The sequence below is a fragment of the Camarhynchus parvulus genome, chromosome 8 (assembly GCF_901933205.1).
Source record: "Camarhynchus parvulus chromosome 8, STF_HiC, whole genome shotgun sequence".
NCBI lineage: Eukaryota > Metazoa > Chordata > Aves > Passeriformes > Thraupidae > Camarhynchus > Camarhynchus parvulus.
This window is the reverse complement of record NC_044578.1, coordinates 14,320,666-14,335,170: the sequence shown is the minus strand read 5'-3', so window position 1 is coordinate 14,335,170 and position 14,505 is coordinate 14,320,666. Positions and strand designations below refer to the sequence as shown.

General features: G+C 47.1%; 1 protein-coding gene across 1 annotated transcript in view; it reads left to right on the top strand.

Annotated features, from left to right (window-relative positions):
* The first annotated feature begins 1,727 nt into the window (after positions 1-1,727).
* The window catches only part of DDAH1 (dimethylarginine dimethylaminohydrolase 1), a 57,546-nt gene continuing 44,768 nt past the window's right edge, over positions 1,728-14,505 (top strand). The window contains exon 1 of the mRNA XM_030953613.1: positions 1,728-2,124. Within this exon, the coding sequence (XP_030809473.1) occupies positions 1,819-2,124 (306 nt within the window). The 5' untranslated portion in view covers positions 1,728-1,818. The remainder of the gene's footprint in view (positions 2,125-14,505) is intronic.

Genomic DNA, 14,505 nt, shown 5'->3' with positions numbered 1-14,505 from the left:
TGGGGCCACCTGAGCTGGACTGGGGACTGTGCCTCTAGGGCAAGCCTCACTGTCCTAGGGAGCATGTCACATATGTATGAGATCACTGTGTAGCATCACCTCATAGCCTGTAATTTCAGTGACATCTAAAAATTGTCACCACTTGCAAGTACATAAAGTGATTATGGATGTCAAAAACATCTGTATTGACTATAACTTTCCAATCCATTGGCTGTAGGAAACCCTGGCAAGTTTAAAAATTACTGGATAGTAGCACTTTTTCTTCTGGCTAAAAGTGATGCCAACGAAAAGAAAACCAAACTCTGCCAATGGCTATATCCCAAATATGTAATAAGTCCAAATAGGCTTTAACAATGGTGGAAGGATTACATGTTATATCAGATACAGTATGATACTACTTTTAGAGGTTTTTCAAGAATTTGAAATGTCCTACATGATAGCAACTCAATTACCTGTCCATTTCTTTAAGCAAAGTAATATTTGCACATTATTCAGTGAATGACACTTATTCAAATAACGGCACCTATGTGCATTAAGTAAAAGCAGCCTTTACAGAATATTTGGAAAACGCCTGGAAAATGCAGATGAAAATCTAGTGAGCTGCCATTTTAGAAACACACTTTGGTATTTCCTTTGTGCTGTTCATTAACCATATTCCCAAAAGCTGAACAGCTGCAGATATCTGTGACAGCGTGGCCAAGGCAGCTGCCTGGGTTTTGTCTGATCTCTGAAGGGGGAACACAGAGCTGTGTGCTAGTGGAGTCCCCTCCATGACCAGAGGGACACTTGCAAAAGCCTTGCCAGCAAAAGCAGAGCTGGAAGGAAAATTCATATTCCTTCTTTTTTTCTTGTCTGCTCTGGTGAGGACAAACCTTGGAGATACCTGGGTGGCTCGGGAGCAGGAGCAGTGCGGCTGAGGACTGGCGCTGTGGATGTTGCCTATGGCGCGAGGTGCGGCACAGAGACTCATTTGCTGCCTGGGAGACAGAGATGTGCTCTGGCAGGAGCTGGCCCTCCTTCGGGATAACCTCCAGTCAGGGTCAAACTGGAGAAAACGAAACCGAGGGAAGCGCTTGTTTAGGGAAAAGTGTGTGAAATCCTGATTGTCTCAGACCCTGAGGCAGAAGTGGAAAGCACACAGAGGTGGAAACGTTAACAGCATGAAGGAGTGGGAGCAGGTGGACACGCTGTGCCAGTGAGTGCCCTGCAGAAAGCCATGACGTGAGAGCCGCCTGGGCTTATTTTCTTGGGATTTGTATTTGGAACTGCCCTTGTCATGGGATATTCTTCCTTTGGTCACCCACATGAACCGCCTAATCTTCAACTGTGCTACCATGGAGGGGGAAGGCAGCGGCAAAAGGGTTCGCAGGTGGCCAAGCCAAGGCACCCTGGAGCCCAAGGGTCATCAGCCTTCCCCGTACCCACTCCAGCTGGAACGAATGTAAGAATGCGCCTGGACGCGGGGTTAGAGCGCTGTCAGCACAGCTGTGCCCCTGCTCAGACCTAGCGGAACGGGGCCGCGCCGCCCCGCCGCCCCTCAGGCCACACGCGCGGCCGGCCGGGCCCGCCCGGACAGGTAAGCGGCGCCGCGCGGGGGGCGGCCAATGGCGCGGCCCGGCCGTCGCCGCCAACCAATGGGGGCGCAGCGGCTGCGGCCCCATGGAAATGTGCCTGGTGGGGAGCCAATGGGGCGCGGCCGGGCCGCGGGCGGCGCTTTCTGCGCTGGCAGCGCCGGCGGCGGCCGCGCGTCCCTCGTCCCTCTCCGCCGTTCCCGCTGCACGTCCCCCGCGACCCTCTCCGCCGTCCCCGCCGCGCAGCATGGCCGGGCTGGGCGGCGGCCTCACCGCCTTCGGGCGCTGCACGCACGCCGTGGTGCGGGCGCTGCCCGAGTCGCTGTGCCGGCAGGCGCTGCGCAGCGTGGCGGGCCCCGAGGTAGACTTCGCCCGCGCGGAGAGGGAGCATCAGCTGTACGTGGGTGTGTTGCGGGGCAAGCTGGGGCTGCAGGTGCTGGAGCTGCCGGCCGACGAGAGCCTCCCCGACTGCGTCTTCGTGGAGGATGTGGCCGTGGTCTGCGAGGAGACGGCGCTGCTGACCCGCCCGGGCGCGCCCAGCCGCCGGAAGGAGGTGAGGTGCGGTGCGATGAGGTGCGGTGCGGGCCGGGGTGCCGGTGCAGGTGAGCTCGGGGCGGTCGCGCCGTCGGGCGTGTCCCCGGGCCCGCCCCAGCCCCTGGCGGGAGCGGCGGAGCGGGGACCGCGCTCGGAGCCGCAGCCCTGCTCGGCGGGAGCGGCCCCGCGCCGCGGCTCAGCCCGGTACCCGCATCCGGCAGCCGAGCTCGCTGTGCGGCGGAGCCCTGCTGTGCTGGGCTCACTGGGGAGCGATGCTCCGCTCCTGGAGGCAAGTGGATGGACAGTGTAAACTATGACTCATCCATTCTGGGGCGTGCGGGCTTTCGCTCCGTGTCAGCGAGCCCAATCCGTCCGGCGGGAAGGGTCGCTGGCGGCTTGTGCGGGTTTGTGTCCGCGGTGCAGCCCTGCTCAGTCCACAAACCCCATATTCGGTACACGTTGAACCCGAGCTCAGCCCCAGGCAGTGCATCACTGGTGCCTGTGATAATTGTATGTACTGGCCTGTGCACAAGAGCTGATGTGTGTTTTGCTGTACTTGGTGTCAGCCGTAATGCCCTTGAACCTGATGTCGCCTTCCTTGTGCAACCATTGCAGGTTCCCTGCATGTGTGCGGGACTCAGGCCATTGGAGAGAGGTGTGGTGGATGCCCACCCACACGTGCCTTACTTTAGATCTTCTTAGTACTTTCTTAATGTCTTCAGTCCATTCATAAATTAGTTTCATCAGGCAGTGCATGCATTGAAGTGCCACCCAGTTATCTTCTCAATGAGCAGTGACAGCCTGCCTTCCTGTAAGCATCTTTTAATGTCACCCTTCTCATGTCTCTTTCAGTTCCCATCATTGGTACCATAGTGCATTGTGAGATCCACAGGCCTGTGCTGTTCTGCCTGTGGGACAGGTCGCTAGCTCTAGTACAGCAATAGCTCCTCTTGGTCTTGGCGGTGTCTTTCACATAGTGTCTTTCTCTTATCAATTGCAAAGTTTTCTTAAATTCTCCCCAGCAGTGTAGTATCAGAGATAACTGTGTACAACTTGTACACGTGCACTTCATGTGCATAACCATGTGTATTTACTCTTTGTAATACCCTGAATGCTCTTTAAGGTGACAGCACCAGAGTGAAGTGTTTACCACATGCTACTCTCAGAAGCAGCTGTTTCTTAGCCAGAGTCCAAGCGAGTTTTCACTGGTCCTTCCCATGACACACTGATATGTAGCTCTGTGAGTCCTGCTGCCATTTGTACCATTTCCCCTTCAGGAAAAGGGATTTACTTGAGTGACTTGTCCAGGCAGAGTCACAAACAAGAGAGAGACAGAGCTTTCAGGCATAATTTGAATATTATTAGTGTTCTTGAATGATGGAGCAATCCCTCCCTTGAGTTTTCTATGAAGTAAAACAAAAAAAAACTTGAACAAGTATCCTTTTAAAGTTATAACAATGCATGGCACTGCAGTGTAGTGCTTGTCTGAACATTTAACTCTTATTTACAACAATTCTTCCTCCTGGTAACATCATTACAGCAATGTCTTGTGGAAAGGGGGAGAAGGGGCTCATTTTGCAGGATGCTACCTGCCTATTCCTGATCCCTCTCCTTTCCAAGGCATCCTCCCCTTCCCAGGTGGTTACTGTCAGTTTTGTTTATCTGGAGTGTCTGTGTTTAGTAGTTGGTGACCAGGATGTCATATGAAAACAGTGAAATGGCAAAGGCTTTAGAAAGCAGGAATGCACACATGCCTACCCAGAGCTCTGTGTGCTGTGGCAGTGTCTGCCTTGGACATCTTGGCAAACATCTGTGATAATGTCACTTTCATAGAGGCCCCCAGAAAGAGCTGCATGTTGTAGCTGCATGAGGGGCTATTTCCTAGTGTACCCAAAGCTTCTCTGCTCTTACTGCCTCCAACTTTGGTTCTGGAGGTACCAACCACAGGTGCTCTGGAAGTCCAAGCACTGATGTATGTGGACACCCTGTGCTGAGGGAGCCCAGCACCTGCTCCTGACCCTCCTGCTGATCCCAGTGAGTGTCTGTTAGCAGCCTCTCAAGATAGTTTTCTGAGGTTTATGTTCAGTCTCTGAATTCCCCATTGAGACAGTTGCTGGAGTCTAGTGGCAAGTGATGTTGCTGCAGGGTCTGTCCTACCATCTATCCTGTCAAATCTGCCTTTATCAGTGACCTAGAGGAGATTGAGGCATCTTTATTGAGCTGTGAGTGGCCCCAAACTGGGGCGAGTGAGGAGTGATACCATTGAGGTCTAGGCTGTGCAGAGGGTCCTTACCAGGATGAAGAAAGGGGCTGACCCATGGAGACCTCATGGTTGAACAGGGACAGGTGCCAAGTGCTGCTCCAGGAAAGGAAGGAGTCTACATCTGTTGGCTGTTATGAAAGTGAACCAAGACTGTTGCAGTGCACTATCACTTGTACTGGGTGACAGGGAAGGAGGATGGATGCAGGCTACGTAAGCACTGGTTTCTCAAACTGCAATCTCTTACTCTTTTTATGTAACATAAGTGCAAACCCATGAATATTTTAGCAGTACAGTTGGCGTATGCTTGGCTTAACCCAGTAAAGCCCAACTCCTGATCGTGCACTCCTGAGCTGAGCCTCCCTGTAAGGCAGGACTCAGCTGGACTTGCCTTACTGGTCTCTTAACTGTTGGATGTGGTTTTGTCCAGGGCAGGCAGGGGCAGAGGAAGAAGGAAAGGGTGAAGGTCGTAGAGCACCATTTCTGCAAATAATCAATAGAGGGAGGGTTTGTGTCCAGGAAGCCTGCCAAAGAGGCACGTGGTAGGTTGAGCTCTGAAGCCTGGTCAGACCAGAGAAAATTGAAGAGCACAGGGGATTGCTGAGGTCTATCCCAAACACAACAGCCTGGTTGCATACACAGCTGGAGCAGTGCTGTTTCAGGTGTGTTGTGCCTTCTGATAAACTGTCTGCCAGATGCATGTACTGAGCAGCACTGTCTTAATCTCCTCTGTTTCATGCTACTGAAAACCTATAATGCAGTATTCAGGAAGGATCCAGCTTTTTCTTTCACTGACTAGACTCCTTATTCAGATGGCTTGTCACCAATTATGGTAACACTATGCAGTAGACAAATTTCTGCAGTAGTTTGTAATAGCATTGATTGAGCTTTCAGGCTTTATAGATATTATTGCTTATCCCCCCAGCAACACTGGATTCTTTACTGATTGTCTGTCTGGAACAAAACAAAATAAAATCTAGGGTTATGTCTGTTCTTTCTCCAAGTTATTGTAAGGAGAAAAAAAAAATTGAATTAAATTTGGTCATGTTCAAGCAGTGCTGGGAAAGAGCCCAGTATTTTTTTAGTAAAGTAGAAAAATTAGTCATGCATTTAATGATTTGTTTGCAAATCAGACTTATTTCAAGGCATTATGTTTCTGTGTTCTAAGCTTCTGAAGTTACTTTAAAATTCATAGTTTCTGTGGAGTTTTGATTTGGCAGAAAGGTAAAGGCTTTTGAAGTAAGCCAAAGGTAGATTGCTAATATGTCTAAACTGGTGTTTTGCTTAGCTGTGTGCAGTTGCCAGTGCACTTGATGCTTAAGTTGAGTAAGTCCAGTGGAAATGTTGTGATCATTGATCAGATTGCCAGTTCCAGCACCTTTTGTTCCAGCAGTATGTTCTCAATTGTTTATTCCTCCTGTATAAACTCTCAACGTCACCTTCTGCATACAGCAGGGTTAGTTGCTGTGAAGAGCCCTCATCAGCACATTGCTCTTGCTGCCTAAGTTGTCTTAATGTGCTTGGGATAGCACAAAACAGCATTTCTACCATTTCTGTGCTTATGCAGACAGATGGAAACCCAAAAGCTCAGCAAAATGCGCCCACACTGACCTGGCCTCTTCTCAGCTGCCAAATAAAGAATGGAGAATTAGTTGGTGCTGGGAAAACTACAGGAGCTGCTGCAGAAGAGCTCAGTGTATTTCCTTCCTCGGTTAAGAGGAAACTTCCTACCCAAGACTTTTGTTATTCCCTAGACCCCCAAGACACACGGGGATCACTTGTGACTGCATTCATGTGGTGTAGGAAAGCTGGTCCTTCAGCAGTGAGGGACAGAATGAGCAGTGAAGGACTGTGGTTGTCAAATCCCATCCTCTCAACAAGAATTGGAGAAACCACCTAATTTGGAAACCACCTAACTGCTTTTTCAACATCTGTTGGTATCTCTTCCCAAATCTACTTGCTGCGTGGCAGGATTTTGTCAACAGCCCATCCTGTGCTGGGCCAGGTAACCTGCTCCTCAGTGCTGAGCACCCTCAGGTGCCACCCCCTGCCCCCTGTGGAGCCTCTGCATGGCTGTGTAGCTGTGTATGAGCCATAGCTTGCAGCCTGCACTGGCCTGTTGCCCCAGCTGCAGCTTACTGCTTGCAGGGATTGTTCTCACACCAGGAGGTAGAGGTTTCTAAAACAAAACAGAGGGCAAAAAGAGTTTATTAAGTTATTTATGTATTGTATACCCTGAGGTAATACAGCATAGCTGCTGCTAAATGCATGGCACTTTTTCCACTTTCTCTGTAGTTATAGATGGTCCTGCAGGTTAATGATGTCTGTTTCAGAGTAATAGAAAAGCTAGGCTCAGGAGAGAGATTTAAGGCTCTGCTGGGCTCCTGAACTTAATTAGGTTATGGGGGTTTTGTTTTACAGCATACACACGTGAGCCTTTAGAATCCTTTAGGTTTGAGAAGACCTTTAAGATGGTAAAGGTCTGTTAAGCCAGCCATCTGTTAAGCCAGCACTGCTGAGTCCACCACTAAACCATGTCCCTGAGTGTCCCATCTATGCATCCTTCAAATAATCCTTCAAATACCTCCTGGGATGGCTATTCCACTACTTCCTTGAGCAGCCCAAAGCTTTACAACCTTTTCAGTGAAGAAATTTTCCCTAACATCCAATCTAAACCTCCCCTGGTGCAAGCTGAGGGCCTTCCCCTGTTGCTTCTGATGTGGGAGGTGAGACTATTTCTCACCTCACTACAACCCCCTTTCAGGTATTTGTAAAGTGATGAGGTCCCCTCCGAGCCTCCTTTCTTTCAGACCGAGCCCCCCCAGCTCCCTCAGCTGCTCCTCACAGAACTTGTGCTCCAGACCCTTCCCCAGCTCCACTGCCCTCCTCTGGGCTCACTTCAGCCCCTCAGTGTCTTTCCTGAACTGAGGGCCCCAGAACTGGACACAGCCCTTGGGGTGTGGCCCCACCATTGCTGAGCACAGGGGGACAATCCCTGCCCTGCTCCTGCTGGCCACACCATTGCTGACACAGGCCTGGAGGCCATTGGCCTCTTGGCCACCTGGGCACAGCTGGCTCATGTTCATGTTCGGCTCCTGCCAACCAGGGTCCCCAGGTCCTTCTCCACTGGGCAGCTTTCCAGACACTCTGTCCCAAGGCTGTTGTGCTGCGTGGGGTTGTTGTGACCCACATGCAGAATCCAGCACTTGGTATTTGTGAACCTCATAGAAGTGGCCTTCGCTCATTGATCCAACCTGTCCAGACCACTCTGGAAAACCTTCCTAGCCACAGGCAGTTCAGTAATGCCTCCCAAGGGATTCTATCAACCAGTCCCTTAAACAGGCCAATTTCTCCAATAATCAAAAATTATTTCATTGTTTCTGTTTCCAGGGTGGCCTTCAGCCACCAGATCACTCACCAGTCCTTCTTTGTTGACAATCACCATATTCAGAGGGACCTAACACATCAGTAACCCTTTGCTGCCACATGGATCTGCATCCCCTGCTTCCACTGAGACAGCAAATGGCTGTCTCAGCAGCCTCACTAAGCACACCATCCCTCAAACATTGGTGTGCTGCCCCCAGGCTTATCTCTAGTTAGCCTGGTTTTTATCTCTTTTTCTCTTCAAATCTAGTTTAAAACTCTAGTTAAAACTCTAGGGCTCAATGAGCCCTGCTGACTCCTCTGCAAGGAGAGAGACAAGTGTCTCCAGCAGTCCTGCTGTTGTGTAAACCTACCCATTATCAAAACCCAAAAATTCTGTTGGTGGCACCAGGCTCAGAGCCAGGTATTGATCTGCTGCCTCTCTCGTTTCTGCACTCATCACTCCCTGCAGTTACAAAGCTGGAGGGGAATACTGCTTGTGCTTCTGATCCCTTAACCAGTGGTCCCAAGGCTCTGAGGTCTCTTGGTTGCCCTGAGACTTCTTGTTGGGACTTCATTGCTGCACACCTGAAAAATCAGTAAGGGATAATAATCTGAGGTCTGTATCAGGGGAGGAAGCTTTCTCTTCCATCTTTAACCAGGGCCCCAGGGGGGCAGCAGGCTTCCCTAACAAGTGGGTCTGGTCTGTATGGGGGGCCTTCTGTTCTCTTCAGAAGGGAGTCTCCTCTCTCATGTCAGTGGCCTGTCTTTTTTCCCTTTATGGTGGCAGTTTTGATGCTGGGCACAAGCTGACTAAACCTCAGAGACACCTCCAAGCTGGATGAACCAAGCAGAGGAGCTCCTGTGCCTGGGCACCCCTCCCACAGGGCTGCTCAGTGCTGCTGGCCAGCCCTGGGGGACGAGCAGGGCACTGCCTGCAGCCCAGCTCAGGGTGACAATGTGCTCCCACTGAGCTCTGTCTGGGCAGCTCTGTCAGTCATGTGGGTGCAGAGAGCTTAGTGAGGCTGTGGCTTTCTGCTCCCTGGTTGAGCTGGCACTGTCAGGAATCTGTCTCCTTTCCATGGAGGATTAGCACTGGCTGGTCACTAGAGAAGCAAGAGATTAAATGTTTTATTACCATTTAAAATAATTCATGGTTCTTTAAACTGTCACAAAATTGTGCCAGTCCTTTATGTTTTCGCTGACCCCTCTGCACATCCTTATTGTGCTTTACCCTTGATAACCCAGACCACCTTGGTGTTCCACCTAGAAAACTTGTGATAGAAAGCCCAGAGGTTACCACGGTGTAATTGTTTGGTGCTTAAAACTGCAGGTTAGTAAACATGGGCAGACACTTTACATGAAGGCTGACAAAAATTGGAGATACCACCAGGTACCTTTCCACCTTCTTACTAGACTGGGGTTTTTAATACCTTTCCCATTCTATACTGAGCCATATAAACATATGCCTTTAGCCTGTCTTTTTCATCATGCTCTCTGCTAACCTTACAATTAGAGTGAAAGCATGCAAGATACTGTCAGCATTTTTTCTGTCATTCTGAAAGCAAGTTAAGTAGTACCAGCTGGACTTTGGATAAGATGCATGCCTGAGTTTTAATGTGGGATTTGATTGTTCTTTGGACCTATAATTGGCAAACCCAAATGTCATGGTCTTCTACAAACTTAGTGTCACTTGGAGACTTTCTCCAGAATGGTGTGTGATGCCCATCATGGGTTACAGAAGGCAGTGAAGTAATTGATATCAGAATCTGCTTCAGTGTTTTTTTTATCATATCAATAGCTTTAATTTTCAGTGTATTCTGTGTTAGTATATAAGTTAAATGAAAAGCATGCAGTAGAGGAGAAAAGTTTTTTAAACAGTACTGAGAAGTTTAAAATGAGTGTTGCCGCTCATTTAGGCAACATCAGGTAGACCTTTATCGGGAGCCAATGTAATTATCAGTATACATAAGAATGGGTGTTTTAGCCTCCTAAAGCAGACTATTTCAAAAATCATCTGCCTCACAGTTTAAGTGATGCCTTGCGGTTTGGGCATGTGGTTCTTTGGTCTTAAAATCCATTGCTGATGTAGCTCTGACCCTGCATTAATGAGGCTAACACTTTGGGTGAACTGGCTATGTCAAGAACTGTATTTTTTCATTTTCAGTTTTCCTTCTGTGATCCCCTATTTAATGAAAATGTTAGGAAGTAGCTTCTAGTCAGATCAATATAAGTGGACTGTATTCATTATAATTGATTTCTATTTATAGAACTGTAAAACAATCTTTAAGAACAGTCCAGGAGCAGCTTGGGTTTCATGCTTTTCTAGTAGAAGCCATCTTTAGACCTTGTTATTGAATTGTGATGTCTGGATTCTCAGAAGTATCCCAGTTGCTGACCAGAAGATTAAAAAAAGTCAGAACCCAAATGAAATGCCTGTTTTTAATCTCTTGTAGACACTTGATTATTATTGTGCAAGCCTGATGTCAGCTTCTGTACTTTGTTAATCACAGTTCCTTTAGCTGTGGTAAATAGCCCTTGGTGATCTTATGGTTCAGTGCAAATGCTAAGTGGTTAAAGGTTCCTAATAACCATAAGCATTTCCACCAAGTAAAAAGATCCTGTGCTGCTGCTCTGACTTATCCATATGGCTTGGAGCTACCCTGTTCCTTCCCCCAAGAACTTTCTGCTTGGACTTTCAAACTGAACCTAAATAGTTGACGTTTTGTAGTTTTTTTGTTTGTATATTTTGGCTTGTTTTGGGAGTTTTTGTTTGTTTGGGTTTTTTGTTTGTTTGTTTGTTTTTTTTTGTTTTTTTTTTTTTTGTAACTGCCTTACTTAAAAGCATTGCAAAAACTAGTTTACCACAGAAACTTCTGGAGTTGTGGTTTCAAGATTCAAAGGTGGGTTCATAACATCCCCAGTGTAGTCTGTCTGATCAGTTGTGTGTTTAACTTCTTGTCTCCCATCATCCCTCTCAGTGGGGTGACTGGGGCATGCATCTCTTCAGCAAGCCTGGATGATCTTAGCACGGGTATTTTTCATTAAAATAAATGCATGCAGACTTTAATTTCTGCCACTATTACTGGTTATTGTGAAGTGATTCTGGAGCAGGTACTCTGCCTCTGCTGCAGGCTCAGCATGGCTCTGCTGAGGATGCTGTGGGAAGTGACTGCAGTAGCAGGTTTTAACTTGCAATACTCCATTCATGCTGAATATTTAGTGAGCTTAGCAGCTCAGTCTGGGAAAGCAGTGTCTATGCTTGTGTTTGTCAGTTTTCAGAGGATTTCTTGTCTTTGTCAAAAGTTTCCTGGTAAATAATGCTGGATCAAAAAGGTAAACCTGGTCGTTAAATGCTGACCTGAAGTGAAAGTTATGTATACGAAACAGTGTTCATTAGTCATAAGTTCCACCAGTACACACACATCTGTGTAGAAGTCATTGTTTATGGCAGGCATGCCAACCAGAGGTTGTGACTACAGAAAATATGTTCCTACCAAGAAAGACATTACTGTCAGTAATTACTGATCATTCATCCCTTTGAAAAATAAATTGTTCTGCTTTTTTTGGTATTTATTATAGAAGCATATCCCTAATCAAGTTTATGGTGTAACAGAGCTTCACTCTTGGTGTCAGATCTGGTCAGTCACAGTTGTAGGGTGAAGATAAATGATGTACCCCGAGCATCAGGTGACAATATCTTTGATTGCTGCCCCTTTTATAGCAGTATCAGGAGTTTGTCTTCCAGAAGAGAGTGAAATGTCTTATGGCTAAGCTGTACCTGAGTCAGGTCTTGCATTCATCCAAGGCCAGTAATCACCTATACCACTCTGATGTGCTGCTTGTCTGTCTCAGAGTCAATATTAAAACCACACAAGTAGATAAAAATCATCTCATTCACGACTTGCAGAACTCATTTTCATGTCAATAGCAATTCAGTATTTGGCATCATCTTTAAAAAGGAACTGTGATAATTTGTTTCTGGAGGGTTCATTATGTGTGTTCACAGTAAAGGATCTGGCTATCCACGCCTGTCTCCGGATGCCAACTGATGTTCTCTGGCAAGATGAAATCATCTATCTCAGTCCCAGCTGGCCACTGAAGCAAACCAAAACAAAACTGCTACATAATTGGACACTGTTGCCAGTGTTGTGATTGATTTTGCATTTCTTTTTGCTTTTTCTGAGGCTTTTAATGTAAGAGCTGTCAGGAAGCTGAATCCTGTATCTCAGCAAGGATGATGTTGCAGGATAAGAATTCTGCTTGTGCAAATGTCTCTGCATTTCAGTGTGGTTGATGTCCTTTGAGCTGCAGGTCAGCAGCCATGGAGATGACCATCTCCATGCAAACCCAGGCTAGAAAGACAAGTATTTTAGAGATAGAGCTAGTTTTTTACCTGCTCTCCAGAAACAGCAAGCCATGTTTTAAAAAATAATTTAAATGTTAGTGGTAAACTGCAGACCATGCCTCTGTGTAGAAGTAGAGACATTTAGCAGCCCTATAGGAGTTAATTTTGCAAATATTAGAAGCACTTTGAAGCATTTCACCTACCCAAGTACTGAGTGTGCCTGTCATTGCTGTGCTTAAAATAGTAAAAGTGATGAATCTCATGTTCTTCTGACATTTTACAGAGGAGAGGTGGCATGGCTATTGCTGGTCACTAGGTATTCACTGAAATTTAATTCACTTGTTCTTTGAACCTGCTAAAAGACTCTAATGGAAATACTTGTACCTATGCTAGCAAGAGCTGGGGTAAGCTCTTGAGAGGCAAAAATGAACTGATAGAAACAATAGATAGCGATGGAGGATGATATGAATGGAATGCATGTATTTTCCAGTAGAAAAGTCTCATTGAGGTCTTCTGCAAAGTTTGCCAGGTTTTTTTGCGAGGTGGTTTTGGGTGACTCCTGTAGCCAATACTCCTGTATTCAGAAACTTCAAACTATGGTGCCTCCTTGGAGTAGAGGGTGGTGGACAAGAAGGTGGCACAGGGTTTTCACAACCGTTTTCCACATTCCTTCTGGCTGCAGCAGCTTGAAATGTGTGCAGAGAAAGCTGATTTTAGTGTAGGTTTCCAAAAGAAATCAGGCAGACACTACTCTGGTGTTGCCTTACTGATATTTGTCCGATAGTTCTCGATCCCTTTGATCTGAACTGGTTGCAAGGAAGGAAACTGAAAGGTAGCCCCACCACCACCAGTGCAAGGAAAAGGTGGAAAAGTCAAGGCAGAAGTCAGTGTTGGAGAGGCATACTGTCAAAGAAAGGGGTGGGGTGTGACCTGGCTGTCTGTGTGGGGGAGAGCCCTTGTCAGCACTTCATGTATCATACAGGATGCCATGTCTTCACTGACGCTGGCATTCCAGCTGGGAAAATCTAATCCATACAGAATGGGCCTTCTGCATTGCCATACAGAAATCTCTTATTTTTATGACCCATAAAGCAAATGTTTCTGTTAAACTTCATCTTATTCTGGAACGAGATCTTATTGTCACGCAATAAACCAACCAGCCTGCCTTGACCAGAGAGCTCTGGCTTAGGACAGTTCCTTCTAGATGAACACTGTATACCTCCAGTATTGCTGAAAGGCCATTTTCTGGACTTGGCTCAAACTGATTATTCATCTGGACCTGAAATGCTGTGTGAGGTTCTGGTTACCCATTTTGGAAATGTAGAATAAGCAGAAAAGGTGTGTGGATGGATGAGAAGACCTTGCTGCAGTGTAGGACTGTTCCTGGATGAAGCAACACTAATTAGATAAATGCCTTTAGCTCAAAGTTATTTTGGGGAGGGGAGAAATAGGAGAGTTCTACAATATCTCAGATGGTACAGGGGAAATGAACGGGGTCTGGCAGTATGGAAATGACATCCAGAGCAATACCTGGACAGCAGATTCCAGCAGAAGGAAGTTCTTTGTCATGCAGTGCACAACTGAACTGTCAGAGTCATTGCCAGGATGTTGCAAGCTTGGGGGGAGGTGGGGCAAAAGTACAGCTGGATGTCAACTATGAAAGAGATATCCATCGATAGCTGTTTTAACTCTTTGATCCAGATGCAATAGCTGGCTTTGGAAATATGTGCATTGCCTCTTACAATAAGCTGGGGAAAATATACTGGAGCCAGCAGCACTCTGTGCTTGTTCTCTGTGATTCTTCCCTTCAGCTCTCAGTACTGGCTGCTCTGGAGTCAGGCTGCTGGGATATGGAGTCTCTGTGAGCCTTAAGCTGTTCATGTATTATGAATAAGCTGTAATACTGATAGCTGCTCAGCACACTCCTAGTGAGTCGCTTGCTGTGATCCTGAAGGTCAGAGCTGTTCCAAGCACTGCCTGTTTGGGAGGCAGATGCCCTATCTTAACCTTGCACAGATCTTGCTGGTGTTTTCCTCCCACTTGACAAGGGAAAACTTGTGTTCAGCCTTAATCGGGGTGTCCAGTGGCATAAGATGGGCCATCACTAGCACCAGCAATGGGTGGTTTGTGGTCAGATGTTGATTTATTTTTTCTTCCCTGTCTCAGGATATCCATCCTAGAACAGATAGCAGGAAATTGAACGATTCCACCATGAAGACAGTCAGAGATATTTTATGTCAGCAGTATAAAAGAATTCTGCAGCCCACCCCCCGCCTGCCCTTAGCAAATCAGATTAAGCCAAAGAAACAGTGCACACTTTGTAAAGCAGAGATTTCTCATTGAGAAATGTTGTTTCTAGCTTTTCCACATCAGCTGTGAAAACATACTGCCATCCAAGCTTTGCAAAATGATTCTTAGAAAGGCCTAGG